At 40.8% G+C, this 25,507-nt stretch overlaps 1 protein-coding gene across 2 annotated transcripts in view; it reads right to left on the bottom strand.

The window, feature by feature from the left end:
- Positions 1 to 25,507, bottom strand: part of LOC149570290 (Leucine-rich repeat protein kinase family protein) — a 260,412-nt gene that overhangs the window by 70,817 nt on the left and 164,088 nt on the right. For both annotated transcript variants that reach the window (XM_089822925.1, XM_089822924.1), the window contains exons 3-8: positions 12,073 to 12,578; positions 11,842 to 11,974; positions 11,614 to 11,685; positions 11,426 to 11,494; positions 11,265 to 11,336; positions 10,954 to 11,022 (exon numbers count right to left, since the gene is read on the bottom strand). In XM_089822925.1, the coding sequence (XP_089679051.1) occupies positions 10,954 to 11,022; positions 11,265 to 11,336; positions 11,426 to 11,494; positions 11,614 to 11,685; positions 11,842 to 11,974; positions 12,073 to 12,578 (921 nt within the window). The remainder of the gene's footprint in view (positions 1 to 10,953; positions 11,023 to 11,264; positions 11,337 to 11,425; positions 11,495 to 11,613; positions 11,686 to 11,841; positions 11,975 to 12,072; positions 12,579 to 25,507) is intronic.

Genomic DNA, 25,507 nt, shown 5'->3' with positions numbered 1-25,507 from the left:
GCAGAAACCCTAGGCTCCACAACGCACATCAACAAAAATTCAATAATAAAACTTGATGATAGGCAATGAGCCCTCAATGCCTATTTATTCTTTTTTCCTTGATAGGTCGGCCTCATTTTTAATTTTTCTCTGCTTCTTCCACCAACCTCTAGAAGATTTTTTTTTATTTAATTTATAAAGTTACCTTGTAATATATTTTTTTTTAATTGATAACTTTATAATTAACTCCTCCAAAAAAATGGGACATTACAAGTCCGCCCCTCCTAAAATTGCTTGGCCTCAAGCAATCTTAATGCTGGATGCTACAAAATCACTTCTCCCTCCCAAGTAGCATCTTCAATAGGTAAATATTTCCACTTAACTAGATACTCTCTGATTACTCTCCTGTGAAGCTACTTCTCTCTACTATCCAGAATGGATTCTGGCACTAAGATCAATTTCCCCTCATCATCCAAGGGAGGTAATACTGCAAAAGGCATCACATTCTGACCCAATGCCTTTTTGAGGCGTGATACATGAAACACATTGTGCACTCTACTATCTGTGGGAAGCTCCAACTCATAGGCCACCTCACCAACTCGTTTGATGATCTTGAATGGTCCATAATAGCGTGGCTTGAGTTTCTCTGTACCACTCTTCTTGAGAGTGGACTGCTTATATGGCTGCAACATGAGGTAAACCATATCATTTACCTCAAAACTACGCTCAGTCCTCTTCTTGTCTGCATACTGTTTTTGTTGGTTCTGAGCTCTAGCAATGTTGTCTCTGAGAGTAGCAACTATATCCTTACTTTCCTGTAATAGTTCACCTGCACGGGGTACTCGACTGTCTCCCAACAACAAATCTAAGAAACTAGGTGCCTCATAACCGTAAAGTGCCATGAAGGGTGTCATTTGTATAGTCATATGATATGTAGTATTGTAATAATACTCACAGACATATATCCATCTGACCCAAGCTCGCTGTTGATCTACCACATAATTCCTCAAATACCCTTCCACCGATTTGTTTACAATCTCTGTTTGACCATCAATCTGTGGGTGATAACTGGTACTATGGGTAAGCTCAATGCCACACAACTGAAATATCTCCTGCCAAAAGTGACTCATGAAGCGGCTGTCCCTATCACTCACAATGCTCCAAGGCAAACCGTGTAATCTAAAAATCTCCCTGAAGAAGACCTCTGCCACCTGAGTTGTTGAGTATGTAGTAGCGATAGGGAAGAAGTGAGCATATTTTGTCAGCCTATCCACCACCAATTAGATACAATCGTGCCCCTGGGCCCTGGGCAAGCCCGTAATAAAATCCATAGAGATGCACTCCCACTTCCTGTCAGGAATAGGAAGTGGTTGTAGGAGCCCTGTTGGATAAGTCTACTCTTGTTTGCTCTGCTGGCAAACATGACACTCACGCACATACTACAAAACATCAACCTTAAGTCCCTTCCAAGTGAACCGTTCTCGTACTAACCTGTAAGTCTTAAAATACCCAGGATGGCCTGCTGTAGGTGAATTATGGAATGCTCTCAAAATCAACTACTTCACTTTCAATCCTGGGACTAAGTAAATCCTGTTCTTGTAAATGATCAAATCATCTATGAGAGTGTATCTAGTGTCGATTTTTGTCCCCTCTACTATAGCAGAGGCCCACGTGTCTTTGGCATATTCTACTACAATCAAGTGTCGCCAATCCTCTGATATCTGAATCATAGAAGTGGCGTGTGGCCTACAAGATAAAGCATCTGCGATAATATTCTGTGTCCCCTTAACATATGTGATATCAAAATCATATGCCTATAACTTACTCACCCACTTCTGTTGACGATCATTCAAGTCCCGCTGTCTCAAAAAGTGCTTCAAACTATTATGATCAATTTTAATACAAAATTTGCTGCCCACAAGATACTGTCTGAATTTGGCCAAGGCATGCATGATGGCCAACATCTCCTTATCATATATGTTGAATGATCTCTCAGCCCCTCTGAGTTTCCTACTCTCATAAGCTATAAGATGCTTGTCCTGCATGAGTACAGCACCAAGTCCCTCTCCAGAAGCATCACATTGAAGATCAAATGGCTTTGTGAAATCAGGCAATGCTAATACTGGGCATGTAGTCATTATTTCCTTGAACCACATAAAACACTCCTGTGCCTCCCGAGTCCACACAAATACCCCTTTCTTCAGCAAATTTGTCATGGGCGCTGCATGTCGTGAGTAGCCACTAACAAACCTGCGATAGAATCCACATAGACCAAGGAACCCTCTTAACTGTGTAAGGTTCTCTTTTGGTGGGCAATCAATAATAGCACGGATCTTTTCAGGATCCATTCGCACTAATGATGTGTCCAAGATACAACAATTCTGTCATCCCCAAATCACGTTTGGACTCCTTGGCATACAAGGACTCGCTCTGTAAAATGCTTAATACTGTCTCCAAGTGCTCTAAATGTTCCTGCCATGTCCTGCTATAGATCAAAATATCATCAAAGAACACTAGCACAAATTTCCTCAATTGATGGTGGAAGACCTTGTTCATAGTGGACTGAAAAGTGGCAGGTGCATTAGTCAAACCAAAAGGTATGACTACAAACTCGAAATGCCCGTAATGACATCTAAAAGCAATTTTTTCAATATCCTGCTCTCGAACTTTGATCTGGTGATAGCCTGATCTCAAATCAATTTTTGTGAAATAACAAGCCCCATGCAATTCATCTATCAACTCATCGATGCGTGGGATGGGATACTTGTTCTTTATAGTTCTCTTATTCAACACCTTGTAATCAATACACATTCGTAGAGTACCATCCTTCTTTTTTACCAAAACAACAGAAGATGCAAAGGGTGACTTACTTGGTCTGATGTGTCCCATTGCTAGCAACTCGTTAACGGTCCTCTCGATCTCATCTTTGAGTCGTTTTGGGTGCCGGTATGGTGTGATCATGACAAGCTTAGCACCTTCCTCCAACTCGATAATGTGCTCAATACCTTTGTCTGGTGGCCTACCTAGTGGAATCTCATTGAATACCTTCCCATACTTGATTCTTAATTTCTGAATATCTGGATGATATTCAGTCTTATGTTGCCCCTCCTGGGTAGGCATCAAAGCGCATATTGCCGCCCACTCTATATTATTATGTTTGGCTAATCTCTCCAACCGCCTAAATGAGATAGTCCTGACATCACCATTACGGATAGCCTTCAACACATGAGTCCTGCCATCCACCACAAATCGTATCTCCATATCCTCCAATCTCAGGGTAACCTCCTTCAAAGAATGTAGCCATTGCATCCCAAGTACTATGTCCATGTCACCCATGTTGACCACATCATAGTCTGCCTTCAACTCATAGTTGCTCAGGCACAAAGGTAGATCTCGCACCATCCTATCACAACGAAGAGTATATCCATCAGCTACCTTAACTCTCAGTCCCTTGAACTCCTCAGTAATGAGTCCATGCCTCTCCACAAATCGTGCATCAATGAAATTATGCGTGGCACCTGTATCCAACAGAGTAATAATCTTTTGTCCTGCCAAGACTCCCCGAAATCTGAAAGATCCTTCTCTTTGAATACTAGACAGACGTGCCTCCTGTAAATGTATCTCTGGAGCCTCTTTTTTCTCAGCACTATCTACCTCTTGTTCACCCTCTGCCTCATCAGGATCCTCATCATGGTGCTCTGAGATGTCTGAATCTGAACCTTCGTAATAAGCCCACATCACCCGGTTAGTCCTCCCCTTAGGCTTCATAGGACAATCATGACCAAACTCATTGGGACCTTTGCAAAGGAAGCGTAGCTTCTTCCTACGCAGGTCATTAAGTGTTTCCTTATCCCAAGGTGCAGCTAGCTTGTCTTTTGAGTCACTAACCTTCTCTTTACCCTTGCTGAATTCCCCTTTGTTATCTCTAAATGATGAAGAACTCTTTGAACTAAACCGATTTCCTAGAGCTACAAGTTCCATACTGCGGGCTTTCTTCATGGCTTCCTGCAATGTAGGAGGATCAAAGGCCTTTACCCACCCCTTGAGTGGTTCAGTTAATCCCTCTATGAATAAAATGACTAGCCTCCTTTCTGAAATGTCAGGCACCATCACTGCAAGCTTCTGGAAGTCATTGATAAATTGTTCTAAGCCTCCTGACTGTCTCAACTGGGCTAACTCCCGGAAATAAACTTCAGGATTTTTTTTATCAAACCTTTCTATCAATCTATCCACAAACTCCTAATAAGTGGTTACCTGATTGTTTTGCAATGTGATCATGCCATGTGTCCACCACTCATGTGTTACCCCATCTAAGTGTAAAGTGGCATACTTGAGTGCTTCAAATTCTGTCATCGTCTTCAAAGATAGGAAAGTATCCACCTTATGAATCCAAGCATGAGCAGTCATTTTTCAACTGCCATCAAATGTGGGTAATACCAACTTGTTGGTGACCTGTTGCAACTCACTGTGTTTATCTACTTGCTTCTGCCTGGCAGCTCTATAGTTCAGGTACCTGTCAAATGTCCATCCATCCTGTACATATTCTGGTAATGAATCCCACTCATTCCTTGCTTGTCGAAGTTCATCTACAATATCTGTTACCATAGCATCAAGTGTGCGTGCTGGAGTTTCTTCTCTGAATGTAGGACGTGTGGGTCTGTCAGCTATTCCAGACCGTGTCCTATGTTGTGACCCTGCTATGCTCTTGTCATCCTGGTCATTATTATGATTATTCCTCCTATTTTCCCCAATCAAATGTTGCATCATAACCATCATTGCCTGTGTACTTGCCTCTATTGACTGTAGAAGCCTCTCCTGTTGCTGTAAAGTCTCATCATCTCGCACACTTCTGGATGGGCTTTGAGAATGTCTCTCAGCCATATTCTCAGTTATGTTGGTTCTTTTGTAAACTAAATTAAATGGTGGCTAGGTAACCCTATCAGGTTGGCAGGAAACCGCTCTGATACCACTGTAATGACCCGTACCAATAGGCCACTAAACAAAACCCTAAATTTAATACACTACTAAAATATATTGCTGAAATAAAAGAAATAATAGTGCCAATGTATTCATTCAATGAAAACCAAATGTTTTTACAAATGATATGGCAAATTTCAGCACCAAAACATTATGACATAGCACATTACAGAGAAACCCTAATTGGCTGTATACAATTGAGAACTTGTTGCAACTAGAGATTGAAATGAAGAACCTGGATTGATCAAATGGTGGAGACTGAATGCTGAAGATGATATGGTGCAAGTGCAACTCCACTGGAAACTCCAAACTAGCAATTAAGCACAAGTGAAAGGACTGAAATATCCTTCCCATAGTTGCAATAATTCAAGTGATCTTTCACACCCTCAAAATTGCATACCAATTGAGAGTTTTCGTTCTCAATGGCCAATTGTGACTACTTGCAGAAACCCTAGGCTCCACAACGCACATCAGCAAAAATTCAATAATAAAACTTGATGATAGGCAATGAGCCCTCAATGCCTATTTATTCTTTTTTCCTTGATAGGTCGGCCTCCTTTTTTATTTTTCTCTGCTTCTCCCAGCAACCTCTAGAAGATTTTTTTTAATTTAATTTATAAAGTTACCTTGTAATATATTTTTTTTTAATTGATAACTTTATAATTAACTCCTCCAAAAAAATGGGACATTACAAAGGGGTTACTTGACTCTATAAGTGCCCTCCCTATCCTAGGCCACAATAGTCCTACTAGCACGACCTTCTTACAAGCCCCTCGCCACTCTTCTCTTACACTGCACACTCTCTCTCACAAGGCGTGTTGTAGACAATATGCATTCTCTATTGCTATCTTTTGGAGTCAGATGGAGGTTGTAATGGGTTACTAGTCAATAAGTGCCTGCTCTATCATAGGCCGCAACAGTCCCACTAGGACAGCCTACTTGCTGCCCTTCTCTTACACCTTAGACCCTCTTGCAAGGTGGATTCCAGACATTAATATGATGTAAGTATTATTTATATTATTTATACCAAGATGTTGAAAGTATGCTAAGATTGCAATCCCTTAACTACTATCTTTGAAGGATTGTATGCTCTTGTCCAATCTTCCACTAGTGCTCAATGCCATGTTGGTGCAATGGAATCCTGTATATATCTGATTTTTTCTTATTTAGATCGTTATTATTATATAGCTTTTAGTTCTGTAGATACTTTAGACTGCATTCATTTATTTACTGTTGTAGATGTCTGTCCATGTTCTGTGGTCCATTCTCAACTCATCACCTTCTATATCTTGTATCTTTATGTCTCTATCAAGTGAAACATCCTTTGAAGTGGCTGACCTTTGACAATGGTCATAACCTTTCTTAAAGATGCCTCTTCATAACTGATATGCCTTGTTTATTTCTTAATTGCTGCTTTTGAATATTAAATCACTACTTAACACATTTGTCTTCTTCCTTTAATTGCACCTCAAACTATATTTACTGCTCCATATTATAATCATATTCACTACTCCATCTGAATTGCTTATAACTCCTTAAACACTGTTTGTCTAACAGACATAATAACTATATGTGTCTCCTTGCTGGATGCTTGCTCAATCTGCTGACCATCATTGCTTCACCTCTTTTCTCTCATGCCTTTATTTAATCAAGCCTTCTACCTTTATGTCTATCTCACTTTGAAGATGGATTATGGTAGGTTGCTGTCTTTAGAAGATGGTTACACCTTTTCACAATCATGTTTCTTCCTAAACTGGACCAACCACTGCCTTATTTGTTCACTAATTGCTGGACTGATGTATTCATTTATTATTAATAAACTCCCTTTTTTGAAAGTGCTGCCTTTATTCTAAATCACTGCACATGAAAACCATTATTGCTGCTATCCTCGGCTATTTTCTATGATATTCACTGCCTGTCTCTTCCTTATAACTATTCTCAGATCTGCTCAAATAAAGCTTATAGATCTGATTATGAATCTTGCTAATGTCTTGTTCTGAGATCTGATCTTTGTTCTGCCCTAATGCTATATAATATTTGTAATCCAAATCTGGTATAAGCTTTCCTAAAAACCTGATCTAAGACTTACGTAGATCTTCCTCTTCAATCCACTCCTAATCTCCACCAATTCTACCCTTTGACAATCACAGCCCTTCATAATTAGTATTATCACCCTTTGGAAGAATCCCAACCCTTCATAATTACCACCCTTTGTAAAAGTCACAACCCTCCACCATTTCTGCACTTCAAGAGAGTCACAAATTTTCATACTTACAGCCCTTTGAAAGTGCCACTTCCTTATTTCCATCAATTCCTTTCTTCTTAAATTAATCTTTTCTTAATTCCTATGCTCTCCTCTTTCTTTCTTCCTCCTTATCTCCTGTTAAATGAACTCTCCTCCCTTTTATATCTGATTTGAGGTAACACTTAATTGTATATCGCTTGACCTTCCACTTAAATGTAATTAGCTTGTAATTATATTATGTTATTTTAATTTTACTATTATCATGTATTATTACATCCTGTTTCACAAAACAGGCATTACAATTATCAAGGGAAGTATTGCATTATTTGAGAGAAACTCTATGAAGAAAAGTACTTGCAGCATTATCAAGAACACTTGTGAAGGAAAATGATTGAACCATCTACAAACCAAGCAATGAGGGTGAGTATTATTATGAGGTTTTCACACCATCAGCCCATTGCAAATGGGGACCCCTCTTTTTGCTGGTAGGTTTAAATAGTAGAGTGAGTTTGGCAAAAATCCATGATGTAGGAAGCTTCCTTAAAGTGTCAAATGGGAAAACTGAGCAAAAACGTCAATATTTGACTAAGTGTCAAAATTTGGGGCAATTTGAGAAAACAATGGAAGTGTCAAAAATGAGAAAATTTTGAAAAATTTGCCAAGTCTGGAAGTGAGAAATTGAAATGAAATCCTGAGGTAAGGAAAGGTAAATTGGCCTAAGTATGAAATGGAGCTGAGACTCTTCTTCGTCCTAGCAAATGGAGTTGAGACTCATCTTCGCTCCTAGCAAATGGAGATGAGACTCCTCTTCATTCCAAGTGAAAGGAGATGAGACTCCTCTTCGTCCTAAGTGAAAAGGAAATGAGACACCTCTTTGTACCAACGAAAGAGAGATGAAGCCTCTTCTCATCTCAAATGGGGGGGGGGGGGAAGCGCGAGGGTCTCCTCATTTCAAATTTAAGATGGAGGAAACACCTTCTCATCTCATGATTGAATAAAAGAAGAAAGAGATAAGACATGAGCATGGGATTAAAATTTGAATTTACCATTAAAAGATAAACATTTCATGTAATTAAACCTTGCATTGACTTTTGGATTAATTATTTAATCATATAAAGCAAGGGGAGATCGATTTCAATGGCATTCATTGAGATGGAAATTAATTTCAAATCAAGATAAGACTCGATTTGCACCTATTTCAAAAAATAAAGATCAATTTTAAATTGATGTAGGGATTAAACTTACCTCAATTTTACAAAATGAAAATGGGTTTTAAATTAAGATTTGACCCAAATTTGCCTTGATTTTGCAAAATGAAAATGGGTTTTAAATTGAGATGAGATTAAGTTTACCTCGATTTTGCAAAATATGGATTGATTTTAAATATTAATTATTAGTTCATCCATTGAGGCATTGAATTTATCCAAATGGCATCGATTTTAACAAATGGGCAATTCAAATTAATGAAAATAAATCATAAATGGAAATAAATTAAATATTTTCCAATCAACTTGAATTGTAAACGGGCCATACATTGAATGAATTATTCAAGGCCCTCGATTTTGCAAAAATATAAATAAATTCCAAGCAATGGGAAGCCAATTCAAATTAATTTATTCAAGGAGTCTTTTAATTTTAATAATTAGCATTGATTTTAAACAAGGAAAATAACACTTTTTTTAAATGATGATTATTATTGGTTGCAAATCAATTTTAAGATGAGAGATAAGATTTCAATTTGCATTACCCAATTAAAATCTGTTACTGGAAATTAAAAATAGCTAGTTTGTGATGATTTTCTTAAGTCTTGATATGGTGAAATTATTATTTAAAATTTCATAATGATTTACAAGTGGTGGTTTCCCTTGCGGGTTGAAGAATGATGAGGTGGCAACCATATCCTCAACCAATGAGAACATAAGTGTCCTAGCAAAAAAATCTCATCATATTGTGCCTAGATTCATTGAATATGCCAAGTGAAAAAAGGATAAAAGAAAAAATATTTTCAAAAACGGCTTGGTGTAAATACAAGTGACCTCACCTTATTGGTTCATTAAATGGTGGCTTTGTCTACAAGTTTTCTTCTTCTACAAGCTTCTACTTAACCTCTCTTCTCATTGGCCCATAAGATATTGTAATTATTTTGAATGGCCCGTGATTTGGTTCCCTCATATAGTTAGTTGTAAATTTGGCAAACCTAATTAGGGTTTGTGAGGATTAATCTCAGCCCTTGATCTTGGATCAATCTTGGCCATTCGTTGTAATTGATCACCTATAAAAGGCCAAGGCATTCTCATTTGTATGGGGTTAGATTCAATAGATTGGAAGAATAGATCAGAAGAGCTGCTAGTAGAATTAGAGTAGGCTAGCTAACGGAGAGACATGATCAAATTGTCTCTATGATGCTATCAAACTAATGGATAATTCATTGTCTGTTGCTCATGGTGAATTACTTAGTGTTGCATGGTTTCCTCAATATTTCACATGGATTAGATTTTATTCCATATTGAAGTAGTTAGTTGAATGAAAGTTGTTGTGGGTGTTTACTTGCAGGCCACTAGCCTCTTGTTGATGGTAGGACTGCCTTGAGTGATAAGCTAATGATTGAATGCACTTAACTTCAATTGGTGTTGAATCTTTAGTTTGTGTCAATTTGATGGGATTGAAGGGGAGATATTGATGAAAACAATCTGAATATCCCTTAGAAGCTTGCACTAGGTGGGTGTAGTCATTGATTAAGCTACATCTAGTAGAGTCCAAGCCCATCCATACTTCCTTGCATTCATAGTTAAAAGTAGAAGGGGGAGTTTAGCTTAAGTTGAAGTCAAAGTGGATGTTGGAAAACCAAACTACATTTTTGTTGCATATTGTGAAGCTAAATCTTTAGGAGTGCAAGAGTTGATATGCATTGAATGAATAGCGTGTCCCCTAGTATTTACGAGCCTATCACATCATTTCACTGAGCCAGTATCCACAATTGAAGGAACCTTAAAATTATTTAATGATCTTACATTGCAAGCTTAGCATCAGAGATGACCTTATATCAAGAGAGGATTGAGCAGTTGACGTTTCATCTCAAAACATTGGGTATTTGATTTTGCATGTCGTAGTAGAACAAAACTCACAATAACAAGCACTTGTGTGATGGCCATTAGAACATTACACAAGCAAAGGTGTGGAAGAAAGTGCATTCATGATCAGATCTTTGTGAAAACAATATCATATTTTAATGATTTTTTTGTAAAAGCAGATTAAGGCCTACAAATTATGGGGGTTGGTGCCTATGAATTGTGGGGGTTGGTCCCTCTAGTAGCTTCTTGGTGCCTATGAATTGAGTGGAATGATATCTCTTGTAGGTTGGTGCCTACAAAGTTTGTAAAGGAAAATTTGTATAAGATAGATCCTGCCATGGTTTTCTCCCGTAAGTGTTTCCATACAAATCATGTGCTCCACTTATGTTGCATAATCGCTGCATTTTATGTTATTGATATTGTGCAACTGATGTGCTTACGGTATTAAGTCCGAAAAAGTTAAAAATAGTATTATACAGATTCACCCCACACCCCCTCCTCAGTCAGTATAATCATGTGCTTACCAGTATCTCTTGGCAGTTCTCAGCAAAAGCTATGATTTTTTTGTAATTTTTACATTAATATATTGTCTTAACTTTGAGAAGACAAACCAAATGTTTAACAGTTAACTCATGCAAAAAGAATGTAAGTATAAATGATTCTAATTTCTAAAATACTTACTTTAGAATTAAGCTTTTGTCCAGAATCTGGTGAGACACACTTCCAGACAACGAATTATTCTGCACATACCTGCCACATCAAGAATGTTCTAAACTTCTCTACCAAAACATGCCATGGCAAAGCACTTGATTCTCTTATCAAAAAAATGCATAATCCAAATGAGCCAAACAAATGATCAAACATAAAAACCTCGGGTAATCAAACAAAGGGCAGCAAAGAGCTTTGTGAGATCCAAATTTTGTACTTAGACTAATCATGGCATTAAAAATTTCATGAACAAGTAATTTTATTTTTGGATATCAGTGTCATACAATTCTTTCAGGTCTGGTAAATCAGCCAAAGATACAGGTAGGGAACCGTTTAACTGGTTGTCTTCAAGATGCCTGCAATGACCAAACTGCATGTTAAGCTTCAGCTATTAAAAAAAATGCATGGAAAACAGTAAAATCCAGGGTATGTTTTTAAGAGTTACAATCTCTGTAGCTTAATTAATGCACTAAAATCAGGTATTGGACCATTCAAAGAGTTGTGATCGAGCCACCTGCAGAGTATAACCAAGATAACAAGTTCAGAAAAAATTATTTATGCAACAGATATGCATACAAACATGTAAGAAGCTCCCCTCCCCCAATGCTAAAAAGAGTAATTTTCTATACTTACAGGTCAGTCAAGGCTGTGAGATTCAATATTTCTGGAGGTATATGACCTGTCAAGTTCTTTCCTGAGAGGAGGCTACATTCATGCAAACTTGCATAAGTAAGACTCACATTTTGCAAAACTTGAGTATTCACAACTTAACAGACAAAACTTTGTGAATTGTTTAACAACGAGTTTAAGTCTATAAAAGATAAAACCTAATTTTAAAAGTGTATATGAACAACTATATACATTGCAATAACCCTTTGTTGTCCATCTGAGCTGCACTGTACCCATGTCCACGGAACTGGCAAGCAAGGATCTCCACCTTCAAGTGCCCAATCTTCTGAAGGATATAAAGCAATCAAGCTAGACAACGCAGCAGCTACAGAGACAAAGCAAAGAAGTATAATGAACTGCCAAGGCTTCAGCTTGCTACAAGTAGGAAATGGTAGCAGAATTGTGACAGGAAACAATACGTACCATCTTGCGTGCCAAAGTTTATCCTCACATACTTGTTTACCTCCAATGCATTCAAAATTGGACCTCGAGGTGAGTCCCGCTTTTTAAAAAATGCAAATGACAGTACAAAGGGAAGTGATACGTTGGGATACCCTGGCTCATATAATTTATAGCTGCCTTGAGCATTCTCCTGAACATTGATGGTCAAGTTATTATAATCAGGAACATTTGGGAGATTAAGTTTAAATTTGCGAGCTTCTCTTGGTAATAAATCCTGAATTTCTGCAAAATAAGAAAAAGCCCAGCCATATCCAGGAAATCCATCCAAATTTGTTCGATATGACAAAAGCCCCTTTTCACCTACAACAGCTGTTTGCATCACTTTCTCTGGAGGGTACTCATCTCTTGCGGTATCAATGGACCGATTGGTTTGAATTTTGGTAGTGCCAGAAGCTACATCTACTAGAAAGTTTGCCCTTTTAACTGCATCAGACTCCCAAATCCTATCATATGGATCATCTGGATATCTGATATTAAACAACAATGTCCATTCAATACATAAATTATAAACACACAAAAATTGTCTGCCGAGGCAGAGACAGAGAGACATTATTTTATGACGATAATGTGCAAATAACAGTTTTCAGGACCAGTTTTCGCTCCCACACAAATCTTACAGAATAAGACTTCTTGCCAAATGTCTGTTAAAACAAGGAAAAAGAACAGATTAGAAAGATCAGGCTGTGATTAGCTGCTCAGATGGGTGTTTTACTAGATTCCTTAACAAACTTCCACATGTGGATGGTATTGTTTCTCTTGATATAAGTTTCTTATACATATGCATTTCAACTTCCAATCTCCTATGCTTATGTGCTAGAATTTGTCTTGTCCCAAGTACTATTTGGGTTCACATAAATGCACCTTGTGCTTGTATGTACCGTTCAAATCATTTGCATCCATTTTCCAAGTGTTCTTTAAAATTTCTTGTAGCCACTTCTACATTTTTTCCTGAAGATGTTTAAAAGTCTTTCCATTATTCCTAATGTCTACATAATCCATCTACACAAACTGATTTTTACTAAACTTTATTCCACATAAGTTGAAGTTCATCAAGCAGTGACCTGGATAAATGCATCAATGGTGTCTGCCTTAAACCCTATATTCACATGTTAAAATTATATAATATGTGGAAAATACTATGTTACCTGTTCTGGTTCAGATCCCAACTCAGGTTCACGGGCTCAGTTCAGGAATACAGAAAGAAAAAGGAAATTGGTGCCAGGGTTCATTTTGGATGTCTGTACAAAAAACAAACTGTAATAAACAAAAATACATTTATTTGCAGAGAAGCAAGATATATTTCTTAAGTGTTTTTATATACAGGATTTAGAAACTTTACAATATATTAATAGAAATTAGTTACTGATTTAATAGATATTTATATGGTAATATACAGATTAATAGTTTAATTATTTATATTATATTATTACTATAACCCATCAAAAATTAATAATATTATTATTACAGCATATATAATTATAAATATTTATTCAGGGGTAAAAAGCTGCTTGATCTCCATCATTGTATTGTACGTACCCAATAGTAGAGTCACCTGCTTGATCTCCATCATTGTATTGTACGTACCCAATAGTAGAGTCACCAGCTGCTTGATGATCATCACGATATAGAGCAGCAATATCCTCGGAAGGATATTCATCTTGATTATCAATCACTGGATCAGCTTCAAAGTAACCAGTAGCTGTATTACTTGGTGGTGCTTCAAGTGCAAGCCTCTCTGAAGGAGGAGGAAGCTTATTCTAATTTTTAGCTGCATAACTATTTGCAGCATTAGAATAGAGTCACCTTGGAATATCCTTCTATGGTGCCGCAAATGAGCCTTGAGATATTTTCTTTTTGAGTGCAAGAAGTTCATTTGCTAACTTCTGAACGAGTGAATCAGATGTACCCGATGAAGAAGATTGCAAAAAGGAATTGTTCTTAAATCAGTTGGAGTCTTTTCAAAAAAATTCCGCAAGTATCAAATCATCTTCAATCTCAATTACCAAAGATTGCGCAAGAGCCAACGTTGCAGGAGCAGCTCTTCCCATCAAAAAGTTGACTTTAGGAAGCTAAATGTTGATGAAGAAACACTTCAAATTCGTGGCAGTGGGTTGAGAAGCAGTAGGAATTCGATTAACTAATTTATTGAATTTAGCAATAAACTCCTGCATTTCGTCATTTGCTTCCTTATTCATCTGTGTAAGTTGTGCTAGGAGAGCATGCTCATTTTCTACAAGCTTGAACCTTTCAAGAAACTTAGTATGCAAAAACGCCCAATCTGTCGTTAGGAAATAGTGTATCGGGAGGCTCCCGACGGTGTATCGGGCTGTTCTCGATAGCGTATCAGGAGCTTCCCGACGGTGTATCAGGATGTTCCCGATGGTGTATCAGGAGCTTCCCAACGGTGTATCAGGAGCTTTCCGACGGTGTTTCAGGATGTTCCCGATGGTGTATCAGGAGCCACATGCGAATAATAAGAAGAGTTCTGTTGTTCGAGTTCGTGTTCATTATCTGTATGCAATTCTTAATTAACCTATGCGGTAAACATTTGGCACCGTTGCCCGATGGACCTGGAAAGGCAGGAGAATGAAGAGTAATGCCGAATCAGCTAAACAAGATGTCATGTCCCCATTTTGGAGGCAATTTGATTTAATTAATTTAATTAATTAGGTCATCCAAAATAATGAATATTTTATGAGAATGATTAATTAATTATTTTAATTAAATAAATAAGTGGTATTAAGTTAATTATTTATAAAGTTATCAAATAAATAAATATTAAAAGGTAACTTTATATTTAATTAATTTAATAAAGTGACTTGAATTATAAAATATTTTTTATAAAGTCACTTAATAGATAAAATAAAATAATGTTCTAGAAGTTTCTGGAGAAAGTGGAGAAAAAGAATAAATAGGCACCCCGGGCTTCATTCTAATCATCCAAATTTGTTGTTGTTGATGTTGATGTTTGTTGATGTGCATTGTGGAGCCTAGGGTTTCTACAGTAGTCACAATTGGCCATTGAGAACGAAAACTCTCAATTGGTACGCAATTTTGAGGGTGTGAAATATCACTTGAATTATTGCAGCTGGGAGGAAGATACTTCAGTCTTCTATTTGTGCTACATTGAGAAAAAATATTTGAGTACAAAAAGCAGGCCGAAAAAGCAGTTCGAAAAAGCAGGCCGAAAAAGTAGTTCGAAAAAGCAGGCCGAAAAAGCAGTTCGAAAAAAGTAGGTCGAAAAAGCAGTCCAATAAAAAGCAGGCCCAAAAAGCAAAACCGAAAAAGCAATCCGAAAAAGCAAATTCGAATAAGCAAAAAAAAATTATTACAGCCAATTACAATCAGGGGCGGCAGCTAGAGAGGCACGACTTGGGCACTTGAGGAGGTTATTTTCTATTCAGTGGTATTGCAATACATCTATTCTCTAAGGCGACTTCATATGCCAAGTCTGATGTGTATTTTCATAGTTGCCTTTCACTATAGAGTGCTGTTGTAATTGTCATTTCGTATCAGACCTATCATTCATTAATAGATACATCATTCATTTTTACATTCCTCACAATGGTATCAGCAATCCATGGCTTTAGTTGTATTTAATCATGCATGTGATTAGCGTACTGCTATAGGGGAGTATTGAAGTTAGATATTTAGTATTGCATTAGTTTTCATTGGCAGCTGTAGGTGCATATTACTTTACCAGCAATCATCATATTTTGATATCTTTGTAAATGCCAAGAGTTTTGGCTAACTTAGTATGAATATTGTATTGGATACTCATTCTCAATCAAGGAGATACAATTGCTGGTCATTAATAGTTGTCCTTGAGCGTTAGTATATCATTTTTTATCAGCCAGTTAGCTTGCATACCAACTGTTTGTTAAAATACCAGTTGGCTGTAGGTGATCATTTTCATGATTAAAACTCATATATGCATTCACTATTGCCAAAATTAGTTGCATATTTATGTTAGGACATTGTTTCGACAATTTGGAGTCTTTGTAAGCATTCTCTTTGAGGCAAATCCAAACAAGAATCACTGCAGCAATCTGAAAAGTTATATCAGTCAGATGACCCTTGCTTGCAAAGTGTTTGACGGAATTTCAAACAACTGAAATATAAAGATTTTTGGTGTTTGAAGAAGTTATAACCTATTGGGGTTATTACACAAGAATAAGAACAAGCTAAAAGACAAGGACGAAATAAGCACCGCACATGGAGATTTGATTTTGGCGCAGCAAGCCGAACGCAGAAAGAGGTTCCAGAAGATTGCTGCAGACGGATTCAGAAGCACGAAAGCATTGTTGGAGGAGACGCGTCAGCGGGTGGAATTGGTGGAAAAGGCAAGGGAGGAGTTTTTGAATTGGTGTTTGCCGAGGGAAGACAATCCAAATGGAAGAGAATCGACTCGCACGGCTCAGAGTGCTGAAGGAGCAAGAGCGTGCAGTGAACTCTTCGTCTACGATCCACTTCAAGAAGGAACAGATTCACTTAACGGAGACCCTTCTTCACCAAACACAGCTGTCAAGATACCAAGTGTGAGCATCGGAATACCAAGCGTGAGCATTGGGATGGCGGGACCAAAGGAGAAGTTACCTAAATTTGATGGTGATGGAGCAGCTGATCCCATCCGACATTGTAAAACCTGTGAAACGATTTGGAGAGCTAATGGCATAACGGATACAAATGAATGGATGAGGCAATTTCCGGCAACCCTACAAGGTGTTGCAATTGATTGGTTTACTGATACCGATCCACAAAATTTAAACAGCTGGGATAACATTAAAAAGGAGTTCATCGCCGAATTTCAACTCCTACGCGACGATAATGAAATTGTAGCGGAGATATTCAATACTAAGCAAGGGAAGAATGAAACAGTCTGAGTCTTCGCAAGGAAATTGAAGGACTTGATCAATAAAATGGATAATAAGCCAGCTGACGGGTTACAGAAACGATGGTTCATTGAGGGCCTTCACCCAAAGCTGCGGAAGAAGATGAAGATCGTGCCACCATCGACCTACATTGAAGCATATAACCGGGCAATGAATTTGGAAAGTGAGCAGAAGACCAAGAAGAAGAAGAAGAATAGTTCATCCGATTCAGATGACGACGCCTCTTTAGGAGAAGATAGCAGTGATGATGAAGGCAGCAGCAAAAAGGTTCGTGCCCTTCAAAAGGACATGATTCGGATGATGAAGGAATTCGACAACATGAACAAGGAGAATAAGGGCAATGAACTGTGGTGCACAGAGTGCAAGAAGGAAGGCCATACGAAGGGATCCTGCCCGAAAGAGCAATATTGTGAGATCTGCCAGATTATGGGACACTCGGTAAAGGAATGCCCTTTCAATTTAAAAACAAGAACACCGCAACAAGTGTTCCTAACACAGGAAGCATCCGCGTCCAGAGGGAGAGGGAACAACAGTACGGAGGGTGCCACATCGGGAGGATACAGAAATAATCGGCGTGGCCAAAACAACAACAACAATAGTGGCAACCACAATAATGGCGGAAGAAGTCGCATCCAGTATGATGCGAATGGCCGACCGATAGTTCAATGCCGTGCATGCCATCTGTGGGGTCACTCTGCCCGAGAGTGTACAATGGCGAACACACCGAAGTTGCTATGCCGATGGTGTGGACCTGGCGATCATGATGATACTAAGTGCCCGAAGTCCGAAGTAAACTTGATTGCCGTCGGGACGGACGAGGAAGAAGTTCTGGCTATCACACGGAAGCAGGCGAAGCTCTACCCTGACCCGACGGAGGAAAAGAAGAGACTGGAGGAAGCCCGTGCAGAAATCCAGAAAGCAATACAGGGAGAAACGGCACACCTAAAGGACACACTTGGCACCTCTGTACGGAACTGTGCAGAACAAAACATTGTATGGCAAATCTTGCAAGCCGAGGTACCCGTCAGGATTAATGATTTGTTGCTCACCATGCCTCAACTCCGTACGGCACTCACGAATACAGTCTCGATTGCTAAGCAACCAGTAGAGCGAGAAAAGGAGAAACAGGGAGACACAAGTGCAGAAGACCCGATGTTGTTAGCTCTTTCATCCAGACGCTATCCGGCAGTCGTTGAAATGGGAATTCTCGGGACTATATTGACGGAAACAATTGTGGACGGAGGGTCCGGTGTCAATGTGTTGCCTGAAGACACTTGGAAAAAGTTGGGACAACCGACATTATGGCCGCCTACATTCCAGCTGCTAACAGCCGATCAACATGGAATCAAGCTATTGGGAGTCCTGACAGCACAACCAGTGATGATTGGAACATAGCCATTATTGTTGGATTTCATCGTGATCCCACTGAAGCGGAGAGGATATGATGCCATTCTGGGCCGAGGGTGGCTGATACAAGCCAAGGCAAAGCACTATTGGAAGAAAAATACTTTATCACTCGAAAGCAAAGGCCGGAAGTATGTTATCGATCTGCACACTCAGATGGTTGGGGAAGAAGCCTTATCATCAGACTCCTAAGGCGAAGAAGATGAAAAGGGGCAAAGTATGGAACTAAATTAGGAGGGAGTACTGCGACTGGAAGGAGATGATGATTTGGATTCAGTAAATGGTCTCTACCATTGGCAGATAGAGGATTATGAATTGTTTCACAGCTGCAACGTACTGACAATAGAAGGATACAGTAATGATGAATTTCCAAAGGAGTTTACTGAAATACAGGAAGGCGATGCGTCACTCGGTGTGACCCCGGCACATATATTCGTTGAAGGGGAACCCATCAAATACAATGAAGTCGCGTTGCAGACCATGAATTTGGGAGACGAAGCCGAACCACGAAACATTCTGGTAGGAGACAACTGGGACCCAGTACTAAAGGCAGCAACATTCAAGATATTTTTAGAATATAAGGATGTGTTTGCGTGGACATACAAGGACCTCAAAGGAGTACCGCCGGAGTTGTGCGTGCACCGCATTCAGTTGATCGAAGGAGCAATACCTGTAAGAAAGCGGCCCTACAGAATGAACAAAAATTATGAAGCACGGGTTACGGAGGAAATCAATCGAATGTTAGAGGCTAGCATTATTTTCAAAGTGCAGACCAGTGAATAGGTATCCCCGATAGTGATCTCACTGAAAAAGGACTCCACTCAGATCCGAATATGTGTTGATTTTCGATGCCTAAATGCCGTCACGATCAAGGATCTGTTTCCGATTCCATTCACAGACAGCATCCTGGAAGAGGTAGCGAGACACGAGATCTACTCATTTATGGATGGTTTTTCCGGCTACAATCAGATTTCCATCGCAGAGGAGGATAAGCTGAAGACGACATTTGTCATAGAAGATGGGGTGTATGCCTATAATCGAATGTCGTTCAGTCTGTGCAATGCGCCTGCGACATTTCAACGAATCATACTACATATTTTTGATAAGATGTCCATCGGAAACTTCAATGCATTTTTGGATGATTGCTCGGTGTTCAGTGCGGAGGACAAACACCTGGCAGCATTGGGCGAGTGTATGGAAAGGTGTCGACGTGCGCGCCTGGCCCTAAATCCGAAGAAGTGCAGATTTATGGTTCCCCAGGGCAGGTTGCTCAGACACATAGTCTGTAAGGAGGGACTAAAGACAAATCCGAACAAAGTGCGAGTCATATTGGAGATGCAGCCATCCACCAATGTAACGGAGGTAAAATCTTTCCTTGGACATACAGGCTATTATAGACGCTTCATCAAAAATTTTGCCAGGGTAGCATATCCACTGGACAGGTTGACGAGCAAGGGAGAATCATTCCGATGGGAAAAGGATCAAGATGAAGCATTTGAAGGGCTCAAAGTAAGGTTGGCTACTGCACCCATCCTGGCCTACCCGGATTGGAATAAGGAGTTTCATGTGCATTTTGATGCATCTAACTATGCGATCGAAGCAACTCTCGCACAAACCGGTACCCACGGGTTGGATCATCCGATCTACTTTGCCAGTCGGTTACTATCAAAAGCAGAACAAAATTATAGTACGACCAAACGAGAAGCATTGGGGATGGTCTATGCTGTGCAGAAATTCCGACATTACTTGCTGGCTACTCCGTTTGTGTTCTATGTCGATCATCAAGCCTTGTTGTATATGATCAATAAACCAGTCATTCAAGGAAGGATCAGCCGATGGTTACTCCTCTTGCAGGAGTTTACCTTCAAGATCATCGTACGACCAGGAAAGAAGCATGTAAGCGCCAATCATTTGTCACATATCAGAATAGGAGAACCGGCAAACGGTGTGAATGATGACTTTCCTGATGCACAGTTGTTCCAGATTGCCGCACTACCGAAGTGGTATACAAGCATCGGCGAATACTTGTCCACAGGACAGTTTCCAGATACCATGCCATCGAATGAAAGACGGAAGTTGGTGATACGAAGCGGAACATTTCAGCTGATTAATGGATTGTTGTATAAAATGGGACCCGATCAAATCCTCAGGCGTTGTGTCTTGAAGGAAGAAATTCCACGGGTACTGAAGGAAGCGCATGAAGGACCGGCAGGAGGACATATGGGCCCGGACACAACTGCACGAAAGATACTTCTAGCAGGTTTATGGTGGCCAACGGTATACAATGACACAAGGGAATGCGTTGTTGCATGCGATACATGTCAGCGCGCGGGGAAACCCTTGAAGAGAGACTTCATGCCTCTAAATCCCTCTCATGCTCAGGAGCTTTTTGAACGATGGGGTTTGGATTTCATAGGACCCCTGAAGATGAGCAGAACCAGAAGGTGTCATTACATTGTGGTCGCCACGGAGTACTTGACTAAATGGGTGGAGGCGCATGCACTACCAGACAACTCAGCGGTAAGTACAGCACAGTTTATTTATGAGCAAATTATTACCAGGTACGGCATTCTATTACAATTAACAAGCGATAGAGGAGGACATTTTGTAAACCATGTGATCCGACTGCTCACCACAGAGTTCAAAATTTACCATTCACTGTCAAGTCCCTACTACCCAAGAGCAAACGGACAGGCCGAAGCTACCAACAAAATCCTGGTATCAATTATATACAAATCCTGCACAGTTGAAGGAGAGGATTGGGAGGAGAAATTACCTTCTGCTCTGTGGGTTTACCGTACGACGTATAAAGTTACAACAAGACACACGCCGTTTCAACTGATGTTCGGGCAGGAGGCTGTAGTACCAACAGAATTCATTATACCAAGCCTGCGGATAGCGCTAGAAAACAAGTTGGGCGACATGGAAAGCTTAAGAGAGCAGTTATACAAACTAAACAGGTTGGAGGAAAAGCGATTGTTAGCACACTGGGCCACTAAAGTAACCCAGAACAGGCGAAAGGCATGGCACGATAAGCACTTGAAATTGAATAGGTTTCAGCCCGGACAGTGGGTGCTGAAGTACGACGGGCAGAATGAAATCAAGCCGGGCAAGTTCAAAGTTAAGCGGGTCGAACCTTATCAGATTCGGGAAGTAGGAGACAATGGAGCAATAAAATTATGGACTTTAGATGGACAAGAAGTGCCCCAAGCGGTAAATGGCTCAAAGCTCAAGGTATACCACGGTCAGAAGACTTTTGTGTCAGAAAATGACCTTCAGGTGACCTCGTCGTCGGTGCAGATCGACAATGCTAACGGTCGAAGAGAAAACTGACTCTGCTGTTTAACCAAAAAAAAAAGAGAGAGAGATTGCCGTACAGTGGTCACCGTACGGTCCGTACGGCAAGCTATTTCATGACACCATACGGCCGGGCAAGCTATTTCATGACACCGTACGGCCGGCTATTCCATGTCACCATACAGTCCTATTTGTTAGCCGACTGGATGGTTCCGGCGGTGTTCCTGTAGCCGACGGTCCGGCAGTGTTTTGTAGCCAACGGTCCGGCGGTGTTTCGGTATTCCGTAGCCGACGGTCCGGCGGTAAATAGTTTGTAACGGATAGAATAATTGTGGCCGACAGACTCCTTCGGGAAGGTTCGGGAGTAGTATTTATATCCCGTTTGGGATCATTGTAAAAGGGGATTCATCTACTATTGCGAATATACTACTACTGTTCGTGTTCTATTGTCTGTATGCATTCATCATCTTTGTCTCTACGCTAAACATTTGGCGCGGTGTTAGCCGACTGGATGGTTCCGGCGGTGTTCCTGTAGCCGACGGTCCGGCAGTGTTTTGTAGCCAACGGTCCGGCGGTGTTTCGGTATTCCGTAGCCGACGGTCCGGCGGTAAATAGTTTGTAACGGATAGAATAATTGTGGCCGACAGACTCCTTCGGGAAGGTTCGGGAGTAGTATTTATATCCCGTTTGGGATCATTGTAAAAGGGGATTCATCTACTATTGCGAATATACTACTGCTGTTCGTGTTCTATTGTCTGTATGCATTCATCATCTTTGTCTCTACGCTAAACATTTGGCGCCGTTGCCTTATGAATCTGGAAGGTGGGAGGAATGAAGATTAATGCCAAATCAGCTTAACAAGGATCGAAATAAGGCGAAGGGAAAAGATGGAATCCGTATTGCGCAAGAGAATTTAATTCTAGCACAGCAAGCCGAACGCCGACGGAGATTTCAGAGGATTGTCGACGAAAACCGAAGTGCGGAGGAATTGTTGGAGGAGACTCGGCAGCGAGTGGAATTGGTGGAAGAAGCACGGGAAGAGTTCTTGAAATTGTGTTCGCCGAGGGAAGAAAATTCAGACGGGAGAGCATCAACTCGCACGGCTCGCGGTGCCGACGGAGCACGAGCGTGGAGTGACCTCTTCGTCCAGGATAGACTTCCGCGGGAAACAATTTCGGAGGATCCTCCGTCTTCACCAAGGGTTGCAGCTGCAGACACCTCCGGTGTGGGAGTGCAGACTGCTGGTGTGGGAGTACAGGTGCAGACTTCCAGAGTTATGGCGGGACCCAAAGAAAAATTACCGAAATTTGAAGGCGATGGTACAGCCGACCCTCTCCGACATTGTAAGACATGTGAGACGATCTGGCGGGCAAATGGAATCACAGATGCCGACGAATGGGCCAGGCACTTTCCGGCAACCCTACGGGGTGTCGCGATTGATTGGTTTTCGGATATGGATCCACAGAAGCTGGATACATGGGATAACATTAAAAAGGAGTTCTTGGCGGAATTTAAACTCTTACGGGATGATAATGAAATCGTAGCGGAAATTTTCAATACCAAGCAAGGGAAGCACGAAACTGTCCGTGTCTATGCCAGGAGATTAAAAGACTTAGTAAACAAAATGGAAAGCAAGCCAGCGGACGGATTGCAGAAAAGGTGGTTTGTGGACGGCCTACGCTCGAAGTTGCGGAGGAAAATGAAAATTGTGCCACCGTCATCATATGTGGACGCATATAACAGAGCACTGGACCTTGAGAGTGCACAGAAGACACAGAAGAAGAAAACCAGCTCCTCTGACTCTGATGATGATGAATCCACTCGGGATGATAGTAGCGACGACGAAGGCAGTAGCAAGAAGGTTCGTGCCCTACAGAAGGATATGGTTCGCATGATGAAGGAATTTAAGAACATGCAGAAGGAGCCAAAAGGCCGTGAACTGTGGTGCACGGAATGTAAGACCGACGGTCATACTAAGGGATCGTGCCCGAAGAACCAATTCTGCGACATCTGTCAGATCATGGGCCATTCGACAAAGGACTGTCCTTTTAACATGAAGACAAGAGGATCTCCGCAGGTGCTTCTTACGCAGCAGGCTTCCCCGTCGGGCAATAACGGAAATGCAAACATTGATGGTGCCACACCCGGAGGGTATAGGAATAATAGCAGAGGGCAAAATACCAACAATGCAAATAATAACAATAATAATGGAGGCCGGAGTCGAACCCAATATGATGCAAACGGACGGCCGATCGTTCAATGTCGAGCGTGTAATTTGTGGGGTCATTTTGCGCGGGATTGTACAGCGGCAAACACACCGAAATTATTATGCAGATGGTGCGGACCCGGCGATCACGAAGATTCCAAGTGTCCAAAGGCTGGAGTAAATTTGATCACTGTCGGCACGGATGTAGAGGAGGTTCTGGCAATTACACGGAGGCAAGCGGAGGAAAAGAGAAAAGTGGGGGAAGTGCAGGCGGACATTGCAAAGGCATCGTCGGCGGAAACATCTCAGTTGAAGGACATCACAGGCACCTTGGCAAAGAACTTCGCAGAACAAAGCATTGTACGACAGATCTTACAAACGGAGATACCGGTCAAGATAAGTGACCTCCTCCTCACAATGCCCCAGTTACGAACGGCTATTCTGAATCATACACCATTTTCGAAAGCACCGGAGGACACACGAAGGAATAGTAGGGAAGTAATGACAACAGATCCAATGCTGCTGGCACTCACCTCCGGAGGGCATCCAGCGGTCGTCGAGATGGAGATTTTGGGAAATGTTTTGACAGAGACAATTGTTGACGGAGGGTCCGGCGTGAATGTCTTACCGGAGGATACTTGGAAGAAGTTGGGAAAACCGACGTTGTGGCCACCTGCATTTCAGTTGCTCACGGCAGACCAACATGGAATCAAACCGTTGGGAATTCTGAAAGCGCAACCGGTAACAATTGGTACGCAACCATTTTTATTGGATTTTGTAGTCATTCCATTAAAAAGAAAAGGCTATGATGCTATTCTGGGACGGGATTGGTTGGTGCAAGCAAAAGTAAAACATGATTGGAAACGCAATACCCTATCAATGGAGCGCGGAGGCAAAAGATTCATAATTGACCTGCATACGCAAATGGTCGGTGAGGAGGCAGCATTGTCAGATTCTGACAGTGAAGGCGAAAGGGATGACGAAGGACAGAGGAGAATGGAACCGGATGAAGGAGGAGTATTGAAACTTGACGGAGGATCGAATGACGACGACCTGGACTCGGTTAATGGCCTTTACCACTGGCAAATAGAAGACTACGAACTCTTTCCGAGTTGCAATATGCTAAGGGTTGACGAAGATGAGAAAAAGGAGGAAAATGAATGTCCGGAGGAATGCAGGGAAGTGGAAGAAGGAAAAATTGCCATGGTTGAAGCTGAGGGGAAGAACATACAGTCTCAACACAAAAAAACGAAAGATTCCACTGTCCGGTACATGGTGAATAGACCGCGCGGAAAGAAAAGGTCACACTGCAGCATAAAATTAGTGGAAGGGCACCGACAGCAAGGAAATAATCCAGTTGTGCGACAATCGCAGGCACAGTGGGCAACAGAAGTAGCACAGAATAGACGCAAACTCTGGCATGACAAGCATTTGAGACATAACAGATTCCAGACAGGACAATTAGTACTGAAGTATGATGGCCGTAACGAAATCAAGCCGGGCAAACTCAAAGTGCGATGGATTGGACCATATCAAATCCGAGAAATTGGCGACACGGGGACAATGAAATTAGCAACCTTGGACGGACAAGAGATAA

Source organism: Cupressus sempervirens, chromosome 3 (assembly GCF_028749045.1).
Source record: "Cupressus sempervirens isolate cs-2001-9-10 chromosome 3, ASM2874904v1, whole genome shotgun sequence".
In the NCBI taxonomy this organism is placed as follows: Eukaryota; Viridiplantae; Streptophyta; class Pinopsida; order Cupressales; family Cupressaceae; genus Cupressus; species Cupressus sempervirens.
Note: the sequence above shows the minus strand (reverse complement) of the source record. Positions and strands in the feature narration are given on the sequence as shown.